Source organism: Pagrus pagrus (genome assembly GCF_965226575.1).
Source record: "Pagrus pagrus genome assembly, chromosome: 15".
Classification (NCBI taxonomy): Eukaryota; Metazoa; Chordata; class Actinopteri; order Spariformes; family Sparidae; genus Pagrus; species Pagrus pagrus.
The window spans coordinates 1,208,498-1,230,903 of record NC_140199.1 but is presented as its reverse complement, the minus strand read 5'-3'; the positions used below and the strand labels follow the sequence as shown (position 1 = coordinate 1,230,903).

The following is a 22,406-nucleotide window of genomic DNA, read 5'->3' as shown; positions in this document are numbered from 1 at the left end:
GGACCGCTAGCTGCATGGCTAACTGAGTTGTCTGAGCTTACAAGCTAAAGGCAGCTACAGTTAGCAGGAGTTAGCGGCTACTCAATAAATCATCAATATCAATAAAGATAACTGTACAGAAATAATAACACCTCCCATCAGAGTCTGTCACAAACTAAACGTGTTGTCTGCGTTCGTTTCAGGCGTGGGAGCGTCTGGAGAAGGCGGAGCACGAGCGTGAGCTGGCTCTGAGGACGGAGCTGATTCGTCAGGAGAAACTGGAGCAGCTCGCCCGACGCTTCGACCGCAAAGCCGCCATGAGGGAGACGTGGCTGAGCGAGAACCAGAGGCTGGTCTCCCAGGTAACAGCACACACACACACACACACACACACACACACACACACACACACACACACACACACACACACGTTTATGTGTATGTTAATAATAATAATTTGTACAAATGTTCTCCTTCACTCATTTCCTTCCTCCTCCTCCAGGATAACTTTGGATTTGACCTCCAGGCAGTTGAAGCTGCCACAAAGAAACATGAAGCCATAGAAACGGACATCTCAGCGTACGAGGAGCGAGTTCAGGTCGGTCCATCACCTCCATCCATTGATTAAACATTGAACCCTGATCAGGAGGATCTGAACCCTGATCAGGAGGATCTGAGCCCTGATCAGGAGGATCTGAGCCCTGATCAGAAGGATCTGAACCCTGATCAGGAGGATCTGAACCCTGATAAAACCTCGACAGGATGGTTACAGCGCTGCACTAAATGGAGTTTGTTCTGACATGTCTTCTTCTTTTGTTGTTCATCCCTCCGCTCGTCCTCCTCCTCCATCTCACTGCTGCAGGCGGTGGTTGCCGTGGCGAAGGAGCTGGAGGCGGAGAGTTACCATGACATCAAACGCATCACGGCCAGGAAGGACAACGTGATCCGGCTGTGGGAGTACCTGCTGGAGCTGCTGAAGGCCCGCAGGCACCGGCTGGAGATGAACCTGGGCCTGCAGAGAGTCTTCCAGGAGATGCTCTACATCATGGACTGGATGGACGAGATGAAGGTACGGAGGGGCGACCAATCACAGAGGGTCGACTGTGATGACCAATCACAGAGGGTCGACTGTGATGACCAATCACTGAGGGTCGACTGTGATGACCAATCACAGAGGGTCGGCTGTGATGACCAATCACAGAGGGTCGGCTGTGATGACTGTTGGTGGTTCTGGAGTTGCAGCAGAAACCAGAAGTTTGATCTTTTCCGTCTGTTTTGTGCTGAAAATGGATCCAGTGACGGCAGCGTAGAAACTAAAATGCTGTACTACTGCTCTGACCTCTGACCTCTGACCTCTGACTCGCTCTCTGTCCCTTCAGATGCTGCTGCTCTCTCAGGATTATGGGAAACACCTGCTGGGTGTGGAGGACCTGCTGCAGAAACACGCTCTGGTGGAGGCCGACATCAGCATCCAGGCCGACCGGGTCCGAAACGTCAACCTCAACGCTCAGAAGTTCGCCGACGACATGGAGGGTGAGACAGACGGACAGATTCAGAAGACATAAATGATTTCCCTCTCCGGGTTGTCCTGCTCAGTCCTCCTCCTCTTCCTCCTCTTCCTCCTCCTCAGGTTATAAACCCTGCGACCCTCAGATCATCCGCGACCGCGTCGCTCACATGGACTTCTGCTACCAGGAGCTGAGCCAGCTGGCGGCTGAGCGGCGAGATCGCCTCGAGGAGTCCCGGCGCCTCTGGAAGTTCTTCTGGGAAATGGCAGAAGAGGTTTTTATTAATGTTACTTCTATTATAATTATTTAACCCATTAAAACCTGCCGGCAGACCTGAGGACGGTGTGGAAACACCTCCTGAAACCTGGTGGGACAGAACCTGAGATAAAAACCATGTGAGAGCTTTACACTTCGGCTTTAATTGGAAAATCAATCTTTAATTGGTATCAAACTTCAGAGCTTAAACATTTTGAGGGTTTTGAAACCGGAGTGGAGGTGAGAAGGTTAGAAAAGTGTTTCAGAGACTTTGTCTCCTGAATTCTGGTCACGTTTAGAGAATTGAAATAACAAAATACGCCGTAAAAACATTTTGATAGTAAATAACTTGAGCAGAATACAGAATCATTTGCCCCCCACAGTCTGTTCACATCGCTGCCCTGTCTGTCGGCTCGACCGCTGCGATCGACAGTAAAATGATCAGATTTTAGTAAATGACTCGTTTCTTTAAAACGTTCAGTAAGAAGCTGAACTTCTTCTTTTCAGGACGTCAGATTCGTAGTGTTCGGTTTCCTCTCAGACGATGAAACACAAACAACAAACTTTGCGCTGTGTTGACCCAGAAACAGGTTCTGAAAACTAAAAGAGCAGAGAAGTGTGAGAGTTTGTCATGAATCAGGAGAATATTGATATTATGATTCGACTTCAGCAGAATTGCAGATGATGTTGCTCTGCTGATGTAACTGAGTGCTGACCGTGTCCCTCTGGTCTGTAGGAGGGCTGGATCAGGGAGAAGGAGCAGATCCTCTCCTCCGAGGATTATGGGAAGGATCTGACGGGAGCGCTGCGACTGCTGAGTCAGCACAAAGCCTTTGAAGACGAGATGAGCGGGCGAGCCGCCCACCTGCAGCAGACCATCAAACAGGGCGAGGAGCTGGTGGCCAACAACCACTTCGGAGCCGACAAGATTAAAGAACGTATCCAGGACATCCAGGTACCGTTCAGCTGAGACCACTGAGAGCACGGTTCTGTTCTGGAGGGTTTGGATGTGTAGAAATGTTTTATTTTCTAAGTTTTAGGCCTAAAATAACTCTTTCAGGGTGTTTTCAGCTCGCATAAAGACTGAAGCTGCTGTTACAACATCGTGTCTTCAGTGTGACGAACTTAACACGTTCATGTTTGTTATTGAATGTGTGAATCAGTTTTTGGGGAAATCTGATGTGGAAAGACTCTAAAAGGATTTTTTAACACAGATGACATCAAATTTTATTTTTAAACCTGTCGTACACATCCTGTCTATATTTCTGGATGTGGTTTAAAGAACATATGCTGTTTCTGTGTATAATACACTTCGTCTGAGGATTTGTTGTTTCTTTAGACACTTTTTAAAAATGTGTCGAGAAGTTTGTAGCAGCTTAACAACCACGACGCTCCCAGTCTCAGCAGAGATTACATTTGGATGATGCTTAGCTCTCTGTTTACTTACGCGATTGCTCAATACTCAATAATCCTGCAGATCATGTGCAGATATTTGTGATTTTTGAGATTACAACCCTCCTTTTATCTCTGAAAGACCTGAATGCACCCAGAAACAGTGAGAACATCTCAGCTGAGGTTGTTAGAAACTGAGGAAAAAGAGTCTTATGTTACTGTTGCATCGTTCCCTAACACCTTCCCTCCTTCCCTCCTTCTTCCCTCCCTCCCTCCTTCCTTCCTTCCTTGCTTCCTTCCTTCCTTCCCTGCTGTAGGAGCAGTGGGCGGCTCTGGAGCGTCTCTCTGCGGTCCGTAAAGCCCGTCTGCAGGAGGCCTGCAACCAGCACCAGTTCCAGGTGAAAACTTGACTTTCCCTGTTTCTGTTTGTTTCCCAGCAGCTAAAGACACGAAACAAAACAAAGATAAGTGTTGAATCGTATTAAACTCTCGTCTCGCCGCAGGCCGACGCCGACGACATCGACACGTGGATGCTGGACGTGCTGCGGATCGTCTCCAGCGTGGACGTCGGCCACGACGAGTTCTCCACTCAGGCTCTGGTGAAGAAGCACAAGGACGTGGCCGAGGAGATCAGCAGCTACCGGCCCGTCATCGAGGCGCTGCACGAACAGTCCCGCACGCTGCCGCCCGAGAAGGCCAACTCTGAGGAGGTGAAGCCCCGACGCACCACAGACAACATGGATCTCCAGGAGCTTTGAACACAGCGTCCGTCCTCTAACGTCCTCTGGTCTCCTGTGCAGGTTCAGAGCCGGCTGGCGGGCATCGAGGAGCGCTACAAGGAGGTGGTGGAGCTGACGCGGCTCAGGAAGCAGGCGCTGCAGGACGCTCTGTCGCTCTACAAGATGTTCAGCGAAGCCAACGCCTGCGAGGTTTGGATCGACGAGAAGGAGCAGTGGCTCAACAGCACCGAGATCCCCGAGAAACTGGAGGACCTGGAGGTGGTCCAGCACCGGTGAGGAGCAGAGAAGAGTCTATGACGCATGTCTTCATCTTTAACATCATCGTTCAAAACAAAACACATCAGAGTCAGATGAAAACATGACAGAGTAGCATTCAAAACCGTCTGGATGGTGGACCGAACCTCAGTCACCTCTGGTTCGGTCCAAGTAAACCCTCAGTTCACAGAAGAACATGTTGCTGCCTCTCTTTGTGTTTCTAAACAATAATGATGGATTATGAAACAGATTATTGATCAGAAACATGAAACAGCAGCTGTGTGAGGCTTTAGACCAGGATTGTTCTGGTCGTTGCTGTTTGGACTCTGCAGCAGTCAGACTGTGAGAACCTCGGCAGTAAACTGTTAATTACACCAGACTGCAGGTCCCACACTGTTTAAGAGGCTCAGTGTGTGTGTGTGTGTGTGTGTGTGTGTGTGTGTGTGTGTGTTCCTGTGTGTGTGTTGGACTGTGGTTACACACTTCGTTCACAGGAGTCTCTCTCTGGTTTTCAGCCACTTGTTTAACCACAAAGCATCAGATGGATCCTGTCCCAGTAGTGTGTGTGTGTGTGTGTGTGTGTGTGCGTGTGCGTGTGTGTGTGTGCGTGTGCGTGTGTGTGTGTGTGTTACTGAAGAGCAGCAGTAAACATCAGCTCGTCTCTTCATGAACACCAAACAGAAACCTGTTGACTTTATTGAAGAAACTCGCTCGTCAACATTAACGTTGCTCATTAATTCTCTCTTCTTCTTCTTCTTCTCCGTCAGGTTCGAGAGTCTGGAGCCGGAGATGAACAGCCAGGCGTCGCGGGTCGCCGTGGTGAACCAGGTCGCCAGGCAGCTGATCCACAGCGGACATCCCAGCGAGAAGGAGATCAAATCCCAGCAGGACAAACTCAACACCAGGTAATCCAACCGGGACGAAACCAGCTCTTAAACCAGGATTAATGGGTCCAGTTTAAACCGTTTAGATTATTCTGGTTAATAAACTGGAATTAGCAGCATATTAATTAAGATGAAGACAAGAAATAAAACGGGACAGAAAGAAAAATGAATTTGAATTAACGGGTTATTTATTTGTGAATGTTACTGGAATTAAAGAGACGCTTCAGATGAGATTTAAGATAATCAGATAATTAATGGGGATTATGCAGAAATTAAAACTGGGATTAAAAATGGAATAATGGGAATCATTAACTGGAGATTAATCCCGAAAAACTGGGATTAACGTGAGATTAACTGACATTAAACAGACAAATAAACTGGATTCATCAGGTGTGTAAACGTTCATCACTCAGGTTGTTAAAGTTCAATAAAGTTCAATAAATTAAGATTAAAAAGTGAAATCATTTCCAATTAAAAGGTTAATTAACCGACCTAAACTGGGATTAAGTGTTCCCTGAAGGTAACGTGACATTAAAACAGGTGAATTATTATCCAGAAATAAGTGAATAATCAGGTAAAACACTGAAGAGTAAACAGATCAACACATTTCATAAATAATTGAGGTGAGTGAGATTTAAAGAAAATGTAAACTGGAATTACTCAGAGAAATAATTCAGATTAAAAAAGGAGATAAACTGATTATCGAGTATCTGAACTGTTACACAGCCGATGAAACAGATGTCTCAACTCACTTTATTTCACATCACACACATCTGTATCTGACGGTGTCCCGTCTGTCCGTCCGTCTGTCCGTCCAGGTGGAGTCAGTTCAGAGACCTGGTGGACCAGAAGAAAGACAGCCTGAACTCGGCTCTGGGCGTCCAGAACTACCACCTGGAGTGTAACGAAACCAAGTCCTGGATCAAAGAGAAGACCAAGGTACCGAGAGATCGAAATGACTTAATGAACTCCAGCACAGCAGCTGAGGTCTCTAACATGTGGAGAGACGTGAGGCCCCTGACAACAGACTGCAGCAGTTTTTGTTCAAACTGGACTTTTTCTCTGAGTCAGAACTCTGTGAAACCTGAACTCACAGACATGAAACACACATGTTTAGATTCAGTGTGATTTACACTTTCATAACATACGATTATCTACAATGTCCATCATGGATAAACTCCCACAGACCCACTTAGAAATCCTATAAAAAACACTCTTGATAACTGCAGAACTTCACTGAAGTTCTAATGTTTTTAAGGTTTGTTCAGTATCAGCAGCCTCCAGTGATGGTTCTGGATACGTCCATGGGTTCACTGTAAAAAGGAACTGCTAACCGTTAATTCGGCAAAGTTTATGCAAGAATTATGGGAAATGTGCTGGTCTCCCTCACCCCTCCCTCGCTGTCGTCCTCCAGGTGATTGAGTCGACCCAGGAGCTGGGGAACGACCTGGCGGGCGTCATGGCTCTGCAGAGGAAGCTGACGGGGATGGAGCGCGACCTGGCCGCCATCGAAGACAAGCTGGGCGACCTGGGCAAAGAGGCGGACCGCCTGGCCTCAGAACACACGGAGCAGTCCGACGCCATCAAGGGACGTCTGGCTGAGATCACCGGCGTCTGGGACGAGATGAAGGTAGGTCAACGTCTGTTCCTGAGGCAAGTTCAACCAGAGAGACCAAAGTTTGTCATGTTGATGGATTAACAGTCTGATTGTCAGACGTATTTGATCTCCTAAATAAAGAGAGAATATTGTCTTCAGTCTTTTGGGACTAGAACACAAAAAAAGTCCTGTGATTGAAACAAACTCTCTGAACATCTGACCTCTGACCTCTGCTCTCTGCTCTCAGGACACCATGAAGAACCGGGAGGAGTCTCTGGGCGAGGCCAGCAAGCTGCAGCAGTTCCTGCGTGAGCTGGACGACTTCCAGTCGTGGCTGTCGCGGACGCAGACGGCCATCGCCTCCGAGGACATGCCCAACACGCTGACCGAGGCCGAGAAGCTGCTGGCCCAGCACGAGGGCATCAAGAACGAGATCCGCAACTACGAGGAGGACTACCAGAAGATGCGGGACATGGGCGAGATGGTGACGCAGGGCCAGACGGACGCGCAGTACATGTTCCTGCGACAGCGGCTGCAGGCGCTCGACACCGGCTGGAACGAGCTGCACAAGATGTGGGAGAACCGGCAGAACCTGCTGTCCCAGTCCCACGCTTACCAGCTGTTCCTCCGGGACACCAAGCAGGCCGAGGCCTTCCTCAACAACCAGGTAACCTGTGATGTCATCACACCTGAGCTAGAAACAAAGATGTATTCTCCCTCAGTCAGTCAGCTGAGTTGTGGGAACGTGTATTTTTTGTATTTTACTGAAGTTGTGCTAGCAGTTTCCCCCTGCTTCCAGTCTTTGTGCTAAGCTAGGCTAAACACCTCCACCCACCTGTCTGTGGACATGCTCCTGCAGTCCGCTCACTTCAGGTTCAGGTGAAGCTATTTGAACCCGTTTGCAGCAGAAGACGATGCAGCCATGCTGACGACACACACACACACTGATGAACAGCTGATCAGGAGTTAAAGGGAGTTAACAACAAAAACTCAAATAAGAAAGGTCACATTTAATTTAAAACACTAAACGGTGCGTGTGAATTCATGTTGTTGTCATCTGGTCTGACCACCGAGTGAACTGTGCTCTCATTAGTGATGCACACACACACACACACACGCACACACACACACACACACACACTCTCTCACTGTGACCAGCAGATAAATCTCCGGCCGGGCGTTGGTCCAGTCCGGTCTCACGAGGGTCCGTCCAGATCTCTCTCACACACTCTGCTCCCGTGACGGACACCACCCTTCACCCAGTGCATGCTGGGATTGGGTCCAACTCAGCCTGACCCTGTAGAGGGGGCGCGGTCACAAACACGCACAGAAGAACAATTAGTTGATTAATCAACGTTCAGAAAAGTAATCAGAGGATTTCCTGCTTTTCTTCGGGTTTGAACTGTTGAAACTGACATTGTGATGGATGGACTTCAGATTTTAGACTCTGTCCTTCTTCTCTCATGTTACTGGATCAACGCCTGTTTTCATATGAGCAGGTCAGAGGCTGCCCCCAGCTGGTGGAAGGCCTTTACTGCAGCAGCATGTTCAGACAGAGTAACTTTCTGTGTTCAAATCATATTATCAGATAAAAACCAGAGATTTGTTTCCTGATTAACAGAAACATTTTTCCAAAGAAAAGACACAAAAACTACAAAAAAACATAAAAACATATTTATTTTCTACCTTTGAAGAAAAACATTATTAGTTTGGATGTTTTGATCCGTCATCATTCCACCAGGTGAAGCAGGAGGCGCCATCTACTGGCTGAGCATCATCAATACACACTAATGTCTCCTCTGTGTGTGTGTGTGTGTGTGTGTGTGTGTGTGTGTGTGTGTGTGTGTGTGTGTGTGTGTGTGTGTGTGTGTGTGTGTGTGTGTGTGTGTCAGGAGTACGTCCTGGCCCACACTGAGATGCCCACCACTCTGGAGGGTGCCGAGGCCGCCATCAAGAAGCAGGAGGACTTCATGACCACCATGGACGCCAACGAGGAGAAGATCAACGCCGTGGTCGACACCGGCCGGCGCCTCGTTACTGACGGCAACATCAGCGCCGAGCGTATCCAGGAGAAGGTGGACTCCATCGACCAGAGGTGACCACAGTACTGTCACTGTGACTGGGAAACATTGAACCAGTAACCACAACATCACCAGACTCCCTTAACAAATCAGCAAATTTTAGGAGTTGTTGAGTAGCGTAAAACTTATGAAACATTATGAAACTCTGTCTCTGACAGATTCTTCATTATTTGTTCCTTCTTGTAAATTCAGCAAATGTTCTACATGAACTTCTTTCTGTCTTTGTGTGAAAACATGGAGTCTGTTTGTCTCAGTGATGGACGGGTTTGTTTGCATATAGAGCAGGAAGTGACATCACATCACACCCTGTCCTTCATTAATTATCATTCTGTCGGCACTGTAACTCTGCCTGCAGCAGATCAGATGCTTATTGAGGTATTTTTCTATCTTCAAGTAGGAAAATGTTGATTTATTGAACTGAGATTTGTTCTACAGACACAAGAAGAACCGAGCGGCGGCCAGCGACCTGCTGACGAGGCTGAAGGACAACAGAGACCTGCAGAAGTTCCTGCAGGACTGCCAGGAGGTAAAACACACACTGAACAACACCTCAGAACACCTGCTGCAGCTCAGTGGAGAGTCCTTCATTGACCTATGTTATGGTTTCTGTGTTCAGCTGTCCCTGTGGATCAATGAGAAGATGCTGACAGCTCAGGACATGTCCTACGACGAGGCCAGAAACCTCCACAGCAAGTGGCTCAAACACCAGGCCTTCATGGCCGAGCTGCAGTCCAACAAGGAGTGGCTGGACAAGATCGACAAGGTGAGAGGAGACGAGGAGACGGAGAAGGAAACGTTCTCTGCCACAGTATCTGCAGTCAGAGCTGAGCGTTACCTTCTGTGTTTCAGGAGGGGAAGGCGCTGATGGCAGAGAAACCAGAGACGGAGGCGATGGTCAACGAGAAGCTGGCGTCCCTGAAGACGATGTGGGAGGACCTGGAGTCGACCACCCAGACCAAGGCCAAGTGTCTGTTTGACGCCAACAAGGCGGAGCTGTTCACTCAGAGCTGCGCCGACCTCGACAAGTGGATGGCCGGCCTGGACGGACAGCTGCAGTCCGACGACTACGGCAAAGACCTGACCTCCGTCAACATCCTGCTCAAGAAACAGCAGGTGAGGAAACACGAACACTAACGAGGAGCTGCTGACGACTTCTTCATTCAGACCCTGAAGCAGAAGCTGACACGTTTCTACATGTGAGCTGAGTCCAGCCTGATCCTGACCGCAGACTCTGCGTTTGGGGATATTTAACACAGACGTCAGCAGCTCCTCGTCCCACTCGCAGCTTCAGATGATCTCATAATTAGTCTGAAGTTTTAACGAAGGCCCCGAGGACGTTACGAACAGCTGATCGCTCAGATTTGAATGTTTTCCTGCAGTTTGACCAAATCAGTGCAAATTAATTTGTGTTTAAAAGCTTTTAAATTCCTGGAGAGAATCTCGTCTAGTAGTTTTAACAGTCATGTAAGGAGAGTGAGCCGACGAACCACCCTTTACATAACACACACACACACACACACACACACACACACACACACACACACACACACACAATTTCATTAAAGTGTCAGCTGTGCATACACACTCCACTCACACAGCAGTTACATAATCTTTCATTTGATGTGTTGCGAGTAAGGAGTGTGTGTGTGTGTGTGTGTGTGTGTGTGTGTGTGTGTGTGTGTGTGTGTGTGTGTGTGTGTGTGTGTGTGTGTGTGTGTGTGTGTGTCACAGACAGAGTCTGAAGGATGGTATTTTCAGTCTATTAGAGCAGCTTCACTCCTCTTATCATCCGTCTTCTCCTCAGATCTGTGCTGTAATATCCTTTGAGCGTGTGTGTGTGTGTGTGTGTGTGTGTGTGTGTGTGTGTGCGTGCGTGTGTGTGTGTGCGTGTGTGTGTGTGGGAGAGAGAGTGATGAAGTGTTAGAGGGAGATCATTAGTGGAGTGTTTGATCCGTTGAGCAGAGAGAGGAGTGAAGTGAATCCTCTCCTCCTCCTCCTCTCTGCACCAGACTCCACCTGATTTTTGGAGGTTTTTACTCCGTGCAGCTGCTTCGGGCTGTAATCACGTTGTCTGGCTGCTGAGTCGATCGTCACTGTGAATCTTATTTCAGACCTTTTAATTTTTGATATCAGAGACGTTCAGACTGAAGAAGAGGAGGATGAGTCGAGGCCTCTGAAAGACCGTTTGTCTTGTAAACGCTGTTTTTTTGTATTTTTGTTGGGAAATGAACGTGTGACTCTGTTGCAGCAGAATTTAATTCTTTTCTTATTTTATAGGTTTAATTTTGAGTTTTATTTAATTTTTATAGAATTATTTTTATTATTATTACAGTTTTATTTCTCTCAGGACATTTTTCTGTTCATTTGTTCCTCATAAAAACATTTTTGAACGTATTTCTTAATTATTATTTTTTTATTTCATTTTATAATTTTACTCTTTGACGGAGAAACATCTTAACTCAAGAGCCACTACCTGTTTGTCCCGGAGCTTCTCCAGCAGTCACGGAGATAACTAAAGCAAAGACGTCTTAGTTTTGTTTTGGATTTAAACTGAAACTCTAAAAACTACTTCCTGTGTTTCTCTTGTACGATCTTGTGATGTTTATTTTCTTAATTTAATTTTTAAACCTTCTTTTCTGTGTTTTTGCAAAACATGCTTCGGTACTTCCTGTCTGACCTGTAAACTGTTCTCCTGCAGATCCTGGAGAGCCAGGTGGAGGTGCGTCAGAAGGAGGTGGAGGAGCTGCAGGGCCAGTCGCAGGCCCTCAGTCAGGAGGGGAAAGGCTCGGAGGAGGTGGACGGTCAGAGGATCAGCGTGGAGAAGAAGTTCCACTGCCTCCAGGAGCCGCTGAAGAAGAGACGGGACAACCTCATGGCCTCCCGCGAGATCCACCAGTTCAACAGGGACGTGGAGGACGAGATCGTAAGTGCAGCGCTGACCTTTGACCCCGCTGATACAGGAAGTTGTTGACTGACAGCTGAATGAGTCAAACTGAACCATGTAGATCAACTGTTTCACAGAAAAGCTTCATTTATGGATCATCGAAACAGGAACTGAGCGTAGAGGTTAAAGAAGGGAAGCAGCTCTGTTTTGTAGCAGCAGCAGTCGAGGAGGTGCTGGCAGGTTCAGCCAGCAGCGAGTACTGCAGCGAGTACTGCAGCAGCGAGTACTGCAGCTGACGGCAGCGAGTACTGCAGCTGACGGCAGCTGATAGCAGCGAGTACTGCGTACTGCAGCTGACGGCAGCGAGTACTGCAGCTGACGGCAGCTGATAGTAGCGAGTACTGCAGTAGTAATAGAAGCTGTCATGGAAGTATTTCTCTTTAGAAGTGATGGAAACTGTCACATTCACATCATCAACAAATCAAAACCACACTGAACCACAGTCCAACCATCTAACCTGTCTGTCTGTCTGTCTTCAGCTGTGGGTGGAGGAGAGGATGGCTCTGGCCACATCGACCGACCACGGACACAACCTCCAGACTGTACAGATGCTCATCAAGAAGAACCAGGTACACAAACACAGACACACACCTTCACCACACACCTGCTGATATGACAGGAACTTGCAGACTGCTTCTGCTGACAAGTTGCATGTTGAATGTTTAAAGTTGTAATGGTTAAAAAAAAAGTTATAGTAGTTAAAGTTTCCAAGTTGCAGAAGTCAACCTCTGTGACCTTTGACTCTCACAGACCCTGCAGAAGGAGATCCAGGGCCATCAGCCGCGATTCGACGACATCTTCGAGCGCAGCCAGCACGTCCTGAGAGAGGACAGCCCGACGGCCGAGGGGATTCGCCAGCGGCTCGCCGAGCTGCAGTCGCTCTGGGACCGGATCAAGAAGGAGACAGAGAAGCGTCACAGCCGGCTCAGCGAGGCCCACGAGGCCCAGCAGTACTACTTCGACGCCGCCGAGGCCGAGGCCTGGATGAGCGAACAGGAGCTCTACATGATGTCGGAGGAAAAGGCCAAGGTGAGGTCCACCGAGACCCCCGGAGAGGCTCTGGTTTTATTCCTTTTATATCTTGTGTGCTCGTTTCATACGTCGGGTGAGTTTCTGCTGTTCAGCCTCGCCGTCATGACCACACGCCGTCAGTCTTGTTGTTAACGGATGAGAACTGCAGCTGATCGGTTGAACACATTCAGAGCGACACAGATGAACCTTAAACGTCACATGAAGGTGTGTTCAGGGCCGTTGGTCTGTGCGGGTACAAAACTTCCTTCTTTGTTTGGTTTTGGTTCCTCAGTGTGTTTCTGTCACAGTCGTTCAGTGGGTTTGTGTTGGTGTCGGACTGTTTCTGCTCGTGTCTCCGGTCAGTACACGTTCAATACTGTGATTTAACTCAGATAACTGAAGGAGGAGATAATCTATCTGTGAATACAAGAGGCGCTTTCAGTTATTGATCTGAGAGTCATTGAGTTTTGGTTTTACAGGTAAAACTTGTCGTTCAGCTTAAAGTTCAAACCTTTCAGACACTTCACATGTTCTCAAAGTGTTTTACTGCTGAACTACGCACATTAACTCAGTCTGTAGTCGGTAAAGATGATTCCTCGAAGGCTTTTATTGACTTTCGTTGTCTCTCTCACTTTATTTTACATCGTCTTCTCCCATGTCTTTTTAATCTGGTTCTCTGCTATTTTTGTCCAGAGAACATTATTATTTCTGTCCATCCCTCTCCGTCTGTTTTCATGACTCTGCGTTTTATTTTCCTGTCTCTCTCCGGCTCTCGTTTCTCTTTCCTTATTCTGTCGTCTCCCGAACCTCAACTCCTGAACCGGTTTGTCCTCTTTCTTTCCGTTTCCCTCTGTCTCTGTTGAGCAGCACAATAAGAAGAGATTATCCGTCTGTGTGTCTTTCAGGACGAGCAGAGTTCGGTGGCCATGCTGAAGAAGCATCAGATCCTGGAGCAGGCGGTGGAGGATTACGCCGACACCGTCCACCAGCTGTCCAGCACCAGCCGAGGCCTGGTGGGCGCCGAACACCCCGACAGGTGAGCAGGGGCTCCACAGGTGTGACGTAAAGAGACCCAGTCAGGATGAGGACTGTTTCTTTACTTTCTTTTGCATGTTTGGTTTTTATTTTGAGCAGAAGGTGTTTGTCAGGAGGGAAATACAGAGGCGGAGATCTTTTCTAATAAAAGTAGAAAATGAAAGTCTAAGATGAAGAAAATAAGGAGAGTGAACAGCGGAAGTGAAGTGAATGAATAACTCTTCATTGTTTCTCCTCCTGGTGCAGCGAGCGTATCGGGATGCGTCAGTCTCAGGTGGATAAGCTCTACGCCGGGCTCAAGGACTTGTCAGAGGAGCGTCGGGGGAAGCTGGACGAGCGTTACCGTCTTTTCCAGCTCAACCGGGAGGTGGATGACCTGGAGCAGTGGATCGCTGAGAGGGAGGTGGTGGCCGGATCCCACGAGCTGGGACAGGACTACGAACACGTGACCGTTAGTACAACTCACATCTCGTTACATCCTGAAGATGTGCGTCCATGAGTCTGGGAGAGTTTCTTTGGTGTTAATCTTCTCGTTCTTCCTTCTCCAGATGCTGCAGGAGCGTTTCAGAGAATTCGCCCGTGACACCGGGAACATCGGCCAGGAGCGCGTGGACGGCGTCAACCGTCAGGCGGACGAGCTGATCAACAGCGGCCACGGCGACGCCGCCACCATCGCTGAGTGGAAGGACGGCCTTAACGAGGCCTGGGCCGACCTGCTGGAGCTCATCGACACCCGAACGCAGATCCTCTCCGCCTCCTACGAGCTCCACAAGTTCTACCATGACGCCAAGGAGATCCTCAACCGCATCCTGGACAAACACAAGAAGCTCCCGGAGGAGCTGGGCCGGGACCAGAACACAGTGGAGACCCTGCAGAGGATGCACACCACCTTCGAACACGACATTCAGGCGCTGGGCACGCAGGTACAGTCAGAGCACCTTTGCTGAAGTCTGCATCAAATGAAATCTGTTCTGTGTTTCTGACCCGCCTGAATCTTTTCCTCCATCCGTCTGTTTTCAGGTGCGGCAGCTTCAGGAGGACGCGGTCCGCCTGCAGTCGGCCTACGCTGGAGACAAAGCTGACGACATCCAGAAGAGAGAAGGAGAGGTGAGCTTCACTGGAACAGACTCAGCACGACGTTACTTTGAATTCAATCAGTAAATCTGAGTTTCAGGATCTCGTCACTGACGTAAAATCTTTTTTTAATTATCTGACGTATTACACCTTTTTATACTCTTCTTAGTAGTTTCCGTGTTTTTCTCACACGTGAACATTTGAAACGTCTTCTTACTGATTGAATTGAAAATGAATTGGACGCAGCTCTGATGTTAGTGAAGTCACTGTGAAGGCGATGACCCTCATGCATGCTGCACTGCTGCTGCACTAACTTTGCGCTGTTCCTTCGCTCCTGATGGGGAAAAAAATAAAGCGTTATGATTTGCAGGTCAGGTCCGTTTTCACAGAGAAGAATCTGCTACAACATAAATAATAAACTTGTTCCAGGTCGATCAAAGATGCCCAAACGTATCGTTCTGTTCTTCAAGTCATCAAAAGTGATTTATTCATAACTGAAGATGATGAACACATAATAAAATCTTACAGGACATGGTCAAAATACAGGAAACACCATGACGACGTCTCCTTGCTAATGGTTCTGTGAAGAGAGAGCGTCAGTGATTCTTATGAAAACACTGCGGATAAAATAAAATGAGAAAACAACTGTATTGATGCCCATAAGACGGTTTTTCAGAACAAAGGTGATTTCATGTTTTGAAACCACATATCTGAGGCTAAAGCTAACGTTTGACGTACAAATAATGAACAGAGCCACCGAGACGTCACCCACAAGTTTCTGAGGAGCCAGAACGAAGCTCAAAGTGGGCGGTACCGGACCTCTTGGCAGCGTCTGACTCCACCTAACTCCTGGGCGAAGAGGTGGAGCGAGCCTATTTAGTTAAACAAGCCAGTCACGTGAAGACATTCGACAAACTGCCGGAATATTTTACTGTACATTAGCCACAAGAGACAAACGAGAACCGAACAGAGGGCGTCCATGTTTGTGGTCAGCACTCACCAGACACTCAGTTTCCTCCTGCTGTCCTGCAGTGTTTCATCTCCCCTCCGTCCAGCAGTCAAACAGAGAACCACAGCACTTTACTGTAGTTTTCAGCGCCTCCACAGCTTGTTGCTGCAGACAGGTTGAGAAGCGAGAGTGAAGATAAACCCACTGTTTCAATCCCAAAAGCTTAAAAAACAAACTCCAACTCTCCTCGACTCCGAGCTCTGCCCACGGCGGACTCCTCCAGAGCTCACCGACATATTATTTGCCGAATGTAAAGTCAGGTGATGATATAAAGTCAGGCTCAGCCATCGTCTCCTCCTGATGATATAAAGTCAGGCTCAGCCATCGTCTCCTCCTGATGATATAAAGTCAGGCTCAGCCATCGTCTCCTCCTGATGATATAAAGTCAGGCTCAGCCATCGTCTCCTCCTGATGATATAAAGTCAGGCTCAGCCATCGTCTCCTCCTGATGATATAAAGTCAGGCTCAGCCATCGTCTCCTCCTGATGATATAAAGTCAGGCTCAGCCATCGTCTCCTCCTGATGATATAAAGTCAGGCTCAGCCATCGTCTCCTCCTGATGATATAAAGTCAGGCTCAGCCATCGTCTCCTCCTGATGATATAAAGTCAGGCTCAGTCGTCGTCTCCTCCTGATGATATAAAGTCAGGCTCAGCCATCGTCTCCTCCTGATGATATAAAGTCAGGCTCAGCCATCGTCTCCTCCTGATGATATAAAGTCAGGCTCAGCCATCGTCTCCTCCTGATGATATAAAGTCAGGTGAAGTCTCGTAGTCCACAAACATTTCTGGAGCTTCACAGTAAAACAGAGTTGCAGCGTTCTGCTGAACACCTGAAGCAGCTGGAGATGATTCAAACATCAGATGTCTCCATGCAGCTCGTCTGCTGCGATCACAGAGATCACAACCTGAACTGAGACCAGATTTACATCCTTTATGAGCTGAAGTCTTCACTGTAGCTGCTGAGCTAAAAGCGTTAGCATGCTTCCTGTCTGAAGTGGGTGCACGAGCTCGACCGCAGGGTGTAAATAAACTGGACTACAGCAGACGAGCTGTGTGGAGACATCTGATGTTTAAATCATCTCCAGCTGCTTCAGTTGTTCAGCAGAACGCTGCAACTCTGTTTTACTGTGAAGCTCCAGAAATGTTCAAACCAAACATTTGTCTTATTTTTGTATGTCTTCCTCAAGTGTCCTCCTCCATCTCTGTGAACGCTGTTTTGCATAAAAACATTTGTTTCTCCGGACTCTGTGAAGCAGGACTCGAGCTGCATCTGAAACACACATTTTTTAGAAAGTGTTGGCGAACAACATAAACTCCACTTCCACCATGTCGTGTCGGAGCTTCTCGTCTCCGGACGATCAGAGTCAACTGTTGATAATGATGAGCACTGAGTGTTTTTGATGGCGTTGTGTTTTGACCATTCCCTGTATGTCCATTTCCCTCCATATCCTCCCTGTCCACCCAGAAGAGAAAGGGAGAGGTGAGACTCCGTTTACCAAAAACATTGGCTTTGCATCAGCGTTCATTTTGGCTGCAGTTTTAGACTTTCTTGCAATACTTCAACTAAAATGTTGATTAATTTTAGCAACATTTTAGTCATTTTCATGCAGTTTAGTTCTGGTCCGGTCTGAGTCACAGACCTGCAGCGTTTGTTTCTATCTGACTCAGACGCTGAGTGGGTGAATGTTTACACAAACTCATTTTTTCTCATTGAAAACTTTGCTGATGCTGCATGAGTTCCAATAAGTTGTAAACTCCACCCACCTGGGCCTCTGAGGAGGTGAAAACAAGCACTACAAGTAGTTTGAAAATACAGTTTGGGTCTGTTTGGTCAGTCGGTATTAAAACCTAGACTTCAGGCCTCTAGCGTTCAGCTTCTCAAATCAATTCAGGATCCATTTTAAATATGTCATGGCTGCCCACAGCGGTGCAATCGAATGTTTTTGTTCGCACTTGCTTAAATTTAGTCGCTTCTTTAGCTGCCAACGAATCGCTGCTTGCAGTCCTGTGGAGCCGTGTTTCCATTAGCTTTAACTATGTCTCAGCATCAGACGGGTCTGTGGCTGGAAGTGTTACTGAGAGGGAGTGAAGAGATCTGTGTTCATCACTGGAAATCACATTTCAGTCTGCCTTTACCCGAAAATATTAAAACCAGTCATTTCGCAGCTTGTGAAGCTCCGACGCTTTCACTTGTGTTGCTGCTTTCTGTACTTAGCAGAGGCAAAGTCAAGTCATCTTAGACAGTTAATTCTTTATTGTCTATTCACAAGCAGTCATTATCTCCACATTCACATGCTGATGGGGGTGAGGAGATAATTTGATGACTTGATAAGATTTTCATTCCCATAGATGAAGTCAAAATGCTGAATCAGAGTTTCTAGACATCTGCTGAATTGTTAGAAAGTAGCTTGTAGCTGTCTAACCACAGTGTCTGTGCTAATAATCTCCACTGTCTGGTGACCTCACTCGCTCACTTAGCTAGTAGAGGCCAGCATTAGTATGCTAACAGATCAATATAGCTACCTGGTATTTAGCTTGCTAACCATTAGCTGAAGTTAGAGGACTAAACTCTGCCTTGTAGTATCGTTGACTTAGACTGGGAACATTGTTGAGTGGATCTACAGATACTTCATGGTGTTGGTGGATACTTGATGGTGGTACGATCCCTCAGTGACACTGAACCTCTTCATTTAGTGAATTATTAAAGCAAACTGTCTCTTTCATGTCTGATTACATGACTAAACACTTTAAAAAAGCAATGAAAAGTTTTAAATCCTGCACCAAATCTGCAAACAGTGTTTGTACTCTGTAATAAAATGTGATTTATTTTACTTTATGAGCACTAAATTAACCAGTTTGTCAGCTGCTGTTGAATCCCAGTGAGATTTAAATAAAGATGAATGTACCTGACAATCTTCATCACATTGATTCACATAAAAATCCAATCCATTTCCTACAATAACACATTCAGAGGGTTATTAAAGGGAAAAATATCAGAATCTCAATTATGGCCTCACTTTATACAGCATATTGTCATGTTGCCCTCCCCGTACATGGTGGATGCTTTTGCCTCTATTTGAATTTGTTGATTTTGACCTGCTTTTGTCCCATTTCTTTCTTTCCCCGGGCTGTTCTGCTTCACTACAGTACCCTGGACCCGTGCGACTGATTGCACAATCTGTACAAAGACTGAATGTAAACGATGGTGTCGTCTGCATAACGAGATATACAGAAATAAAACTCAACCTAAAATAACACAACAAAGATAAAGCATGTTTTCATAAATGACAACAAATCAATACAAAATTTCACCAAAATTGATGAAATCATTTTGGAATAAATCATTTGTGATCACTCTGCTGAGACCGCCCTCAGATGCTTCTCCATAAAGTGATCAGAAGAGATCAGAGTTCAAACTAGATGGTCGACTAAATGAAAACCAGGTTAAACAGTGATGACTTCTGTTGGTTCTGAACTGTCTGTCGTCTCGTCCCTCTCAGGTCCTCGAGGCCTGGAAGAACCTGCTGGAGGCGGCGGAGGGCCGCCGGGTGAAGCTGGTCGACACTGGAGACAAGTTCCGCTTCTTCAGCATGGTGCGCGACCTGATGCTGTGGATGGAGGACGTCATCCGCCTGATCGAGGCCCAGGAGAACCCCAGGTGAGGGCAGTGAGTGTGTGGGAGCTTTCAACCACAGTTCATCCTCAAGTTGGCAAAAATGAATATGCAAGGTCTGATGACACTCAAAGAATAAAGGCATCAAAACCAGTTGGTCACGTTGAGGTAAAGATCATGATGAGGCTTAAAAAAATCTCTGCTGACTATCGGCTTCACACCAGATTCACAACCTGGTCTCCTAGTTTGCTGAGTGTTGTATGTGGAGGGCGTCGGTCAGGTGCAGATCCAGACCTTCTGGAGGAATAAACACCTGCAGTCTCATCAGATTTTGCTGTGATCCAGAGCCGTTTACTGACGGGAGGAGAGCTCAGATTACTTTTTAACTTTTGGGATTAAAAAGTGGATTTATCCTCAATCCTGTTTATCAGCCTGACTGCAGCAGTGATCTACAAGCTGAGTATGAAAGTTGTTACACATCGTTGACGTGGTGTGTTCGTGCGTTTCTTGCTTGATTTTAGGGACGTGTCGTCAGTGGAGCTGCTGATGAACAACCACCAGGGCATCAAGGCGGAGATCGACGCCCGCAACGACAGCTTCACCGCCTGCATCGAGCTGGGAAAGACTCTGCTGGCCAGGAAGCACTACGCTTCAGAGGAGGTGGAGACGCCTTCATGTAGTTCAAGAGAAACAGGACCCTTAGAAAACCCTGTAACCTTTTCAAATCAGATTATTTAGAGTCATTAAATAATATTTTTTTTACTCTTTCTGTGCTCGTCCAACTGAACACAGCTGGACTTATCTTCAACATCAAGTCATTTCTAACTTGATTTTCCAGATGTGCAGATTTCCCTCCATTTCATCACTTTCTGTTGTTGTTAGACAGAATTTTATATTGATATCTTTCAGTATTTAGTTTATTTTAGAGTTGACCTTTCAAAGTCATGGATTTTAGGAAGATGCTTGTGATGTTTTGTACAGTATGATTTAGAAGTTCCTTATTTTTCTATCTTTAACTCTTCTCTAAATGTTTTCTCCCCTCAGATTAAAGAAAAGTTGTTACAGTTGACGGACAAGAGGAAAGACATGATTGACAAGTGGGAGGACAGATGGGAGTGGCTGAGACTGGGTGAGTTTAGTCAAGACAAGTTATTTACAGAACGTGAATTAGCTGAATAAATCTGGTTTAATGTGAAAATGTGTGTGTGTGTGTTCAGTCCTGGAGGTGCACCAGTTCTCCCGGGACGCAGGTGTGGCCGAGGCGTGGCTGCTGGGTCAGGAGCCGTACCTGTCCAGCAGGGAGATCGGCCTGAACGTGGACGAGGTGGAGAAACTCATCAAACGCCACGAGGCCTTCGAGAAGTCGGCCGCCACCTGGGAGGAACGCTTCGCCGCTCTGGAGAGGCTGACCACGGTGAGACAAAAAACAAGACACAAACATTTTTATTTCCTTCATTAAAGGTCGGATTAACTGAACAAACTTTTCATTAATCATTTTCCTCAGCCTGTTCTTGAGGAGCTGTAATATAAAGCACCTCTTTCCCTTCATTTCTGGCAACGTTTTATTCACAAAAATGTTTGCAGAGAGTAAAACAGTGATGTCACACTTCGAGCTTCAGCCCTCAGACAACAGCAGACAGAAACAGTTTTAGCAGTTAGTCATCGTACTGGTGTCACAGTCATGGAGATATTAGACAAGATAATATTATGTAACGATATGATACTGTGCTCAAATGTCCCAATAAAAAAATGAGCTGATAATCCTCTCAGTAAATTAGCAGCCGCGGTGACGAGTGAACACAATATTCATTTTGTTCTTCGTTACATAACAGGTTTTAACAGGTTTTTGTTCACTTTCATACCAAATCTAAACTCCATCTGCATTATTATATTCTCCATTGATTGATTGATGTTTGACTCTTAAGTCAAACAGGGTTTTTGTCCGACAGCTCAGACATTCAGGAAACATGTAAATTCACATCAGAGATTCTCTTTCATGACTCACAAGAGCTGCTGAAGAACGAGTCTGTGGTTTCTACATGAGGCTGAGTGTGTTTGTGTCCAGATGGAGTTACTGGAAGTGAGAAGAGCGCAAGAGGAAGAAGAGAAGAAGAGACAACCTCCGCCCACTGAGGCCCAGCCGGGCGACGCTGCAGCTCAGCAGAGGTCAGAGTGTGTTTGAACTGATTCTGCACTGACTTATGATTTCTTATGAAAAGTGAAAACGTAACCCAGAAAGAAGGAGAAAGGTGCATGTGAGGATGAAGTTTGTGACCTCATCAGGCCAGATGACAGAGGGCTGTGATCTGCACACAACATTTAGAAATACAAATTATTTTACAGTGAGAGTCATCGTGAGCAAGAACAACAAACAAACTGATGGATGAGTTCATTCTGAAAGCAGTCATCAGGTGCAGGGTTTCATGGAAGAGGGTTAGGGCTGCGGAAAAAAATGATACGTATATATAAATAAATCTGAGTCCAGAGTCCAGACATTTGTTCTCTGAGAAAATATGTATGTATTAAAATATGTTTTTTACAGTGACCCTAATCCTCTCCCATAAGTCCTGTGTGTTTTTTACTAAGTGTGAAATCCAGGTGTGTGTGTGTGTGTGTGTGTGTCTGACTCTTTGTGTACTGTGTGTTTGCAGGGAGGGCGAGCCGGTGTCTCAGAACGGGCTGCCGTCCGATCAGGAGTCTCCCAGGGTTAGTTATCGCTCGCCTGCCTACCAGAAATACAGCAGCACCCTGCAGAGCCGCAGGCCTACAGCAGTACCCTGACACACACACACACACACACACATACAACATTAACCTTTGACCTCATACAGACACACACCATGACTGAGTTGTGTTGTATCCCTCCTCCTCAAACACTCCAGGGAGCCACACATGAATATTTCTGTTTATTTGTCTTCAGAGTTTATTGTTTGCTCTTCCTCCTCACTGATTAATCATTTCTTATTTTATAAGTGGAATGCATTTAATTTTAAAGGTGTCACACGCCTAAACGTACCTCTAACTCATG

The 22,406-nt window shown here is 46.7% G+C and overlaps 1 protein-coding gene across 4 annotated transcripts in view; it reads left to right on the top strand.

Moving 5' to 3' along the window:
* LOC311270243 (spectrin beta chain, non-erythrocytic 1) overlaps positions 1-22,406 on the top strand; it is a 105,919-nt gene that overhangs the window by 74,660 nt on the left and 8,853 nt on the right. For 2 of the 4 annotated variants that reach the window (XM_084374996.1, XM_084374994.1), the window contains 31 exons: positions 183-341; positions 482-577; positions 842-1,048; positions 1,359-1,512; positions 1,610-1,761; positions 2,479-2,697; positions 3,452-3,532; positions 3,638-3,844; positions 3,935-4,146; positions 4,897-5,034; positions 5,832-5,952; positions 6,428-6,643; positions 6,858-7,277; positions 8,503-8,705; positions 9,127-9,217; positions 9,308-9,454; positions 9,541-9,804; positions 11,390-11,614; positions 12,115-12,204; positions 12,386-12,664; positions 13,552-13,682; positions 13,928-14,132; positions 14,230-14,604; positions 14,702-14,788; positions 17,231-17,245; positions 19,266-19,423; positions 19,900-20,038; positions 20,423-20,507; positions 20,596-20,792; positions 21,444-21,544; positions 22,030-22,084. In XM_084374996.1, coding sequence (XP_084231122.1) covers positions 183-341; positions 482-577; positions 842-1,048; positions 1,359-1,512; positions 1,610-1,761; positions 2,479-2,697; positions 3,452-3,532; positions 3,638-3,844; positions 3,935-4,146; positions 4,897-5,034; positions 5,832-5,952; positions 6,428-6,643; positions 6,858-7,277; positions 8,503-8,705; positions 9,127-9,217; positions 9,308-9,454; positions 9,541-9,804; positions 11,390-11,614; positions 12,115-12,204; positions 12,386-12,664; positions 13,552-13,682; positions 13,928-14,132; positions 14,230-14,604; positions 14,702-14,788; positions 17,231-17,245; positions 19,266-19,423; positions 19,900-20,038; positions 20,423-20,507; positions 20,596-20,792; positions 21,444-21,544; positions 22,030-22,084 — 5,229 coding nt within the window. The remainder of the gene's footprint in view (positions 1-182; positions 342-481; positions 578-841; positions 1,049-1,358; positions 1,513-1,609; positions 1,762-2,478; positions 2,698-3,451; positions 3,533-3,637; positions 3,845-3,934; positions 4,147-4,896; positions 5,035-5,831; positions 5,953-6,427; positions 6,644-6,857; positions 7,278-8,502; positions 8,706-9,126; positions 9,218-9,307; positions 9,455-9,540; positions 9,805-11,389; positions 11,615-12,114; positions 12,205-12,385; positions 12,665-13,551; positions 13,683-13,927; positions 14,133-14,229; positions 14,605-14,701; positions 14,789-17,230; positions 17,246-19,265; positions 19,424-19,899; positions 20,039-20,422; positions 20,508-20,595; positions 20,793-21,443; positions 21,545-22,029; positions 22,085-22,406) is intronic. The other 2 variants (XM_084374997.1, XM_084374995.1) reach the window with 1 other exon arrangement.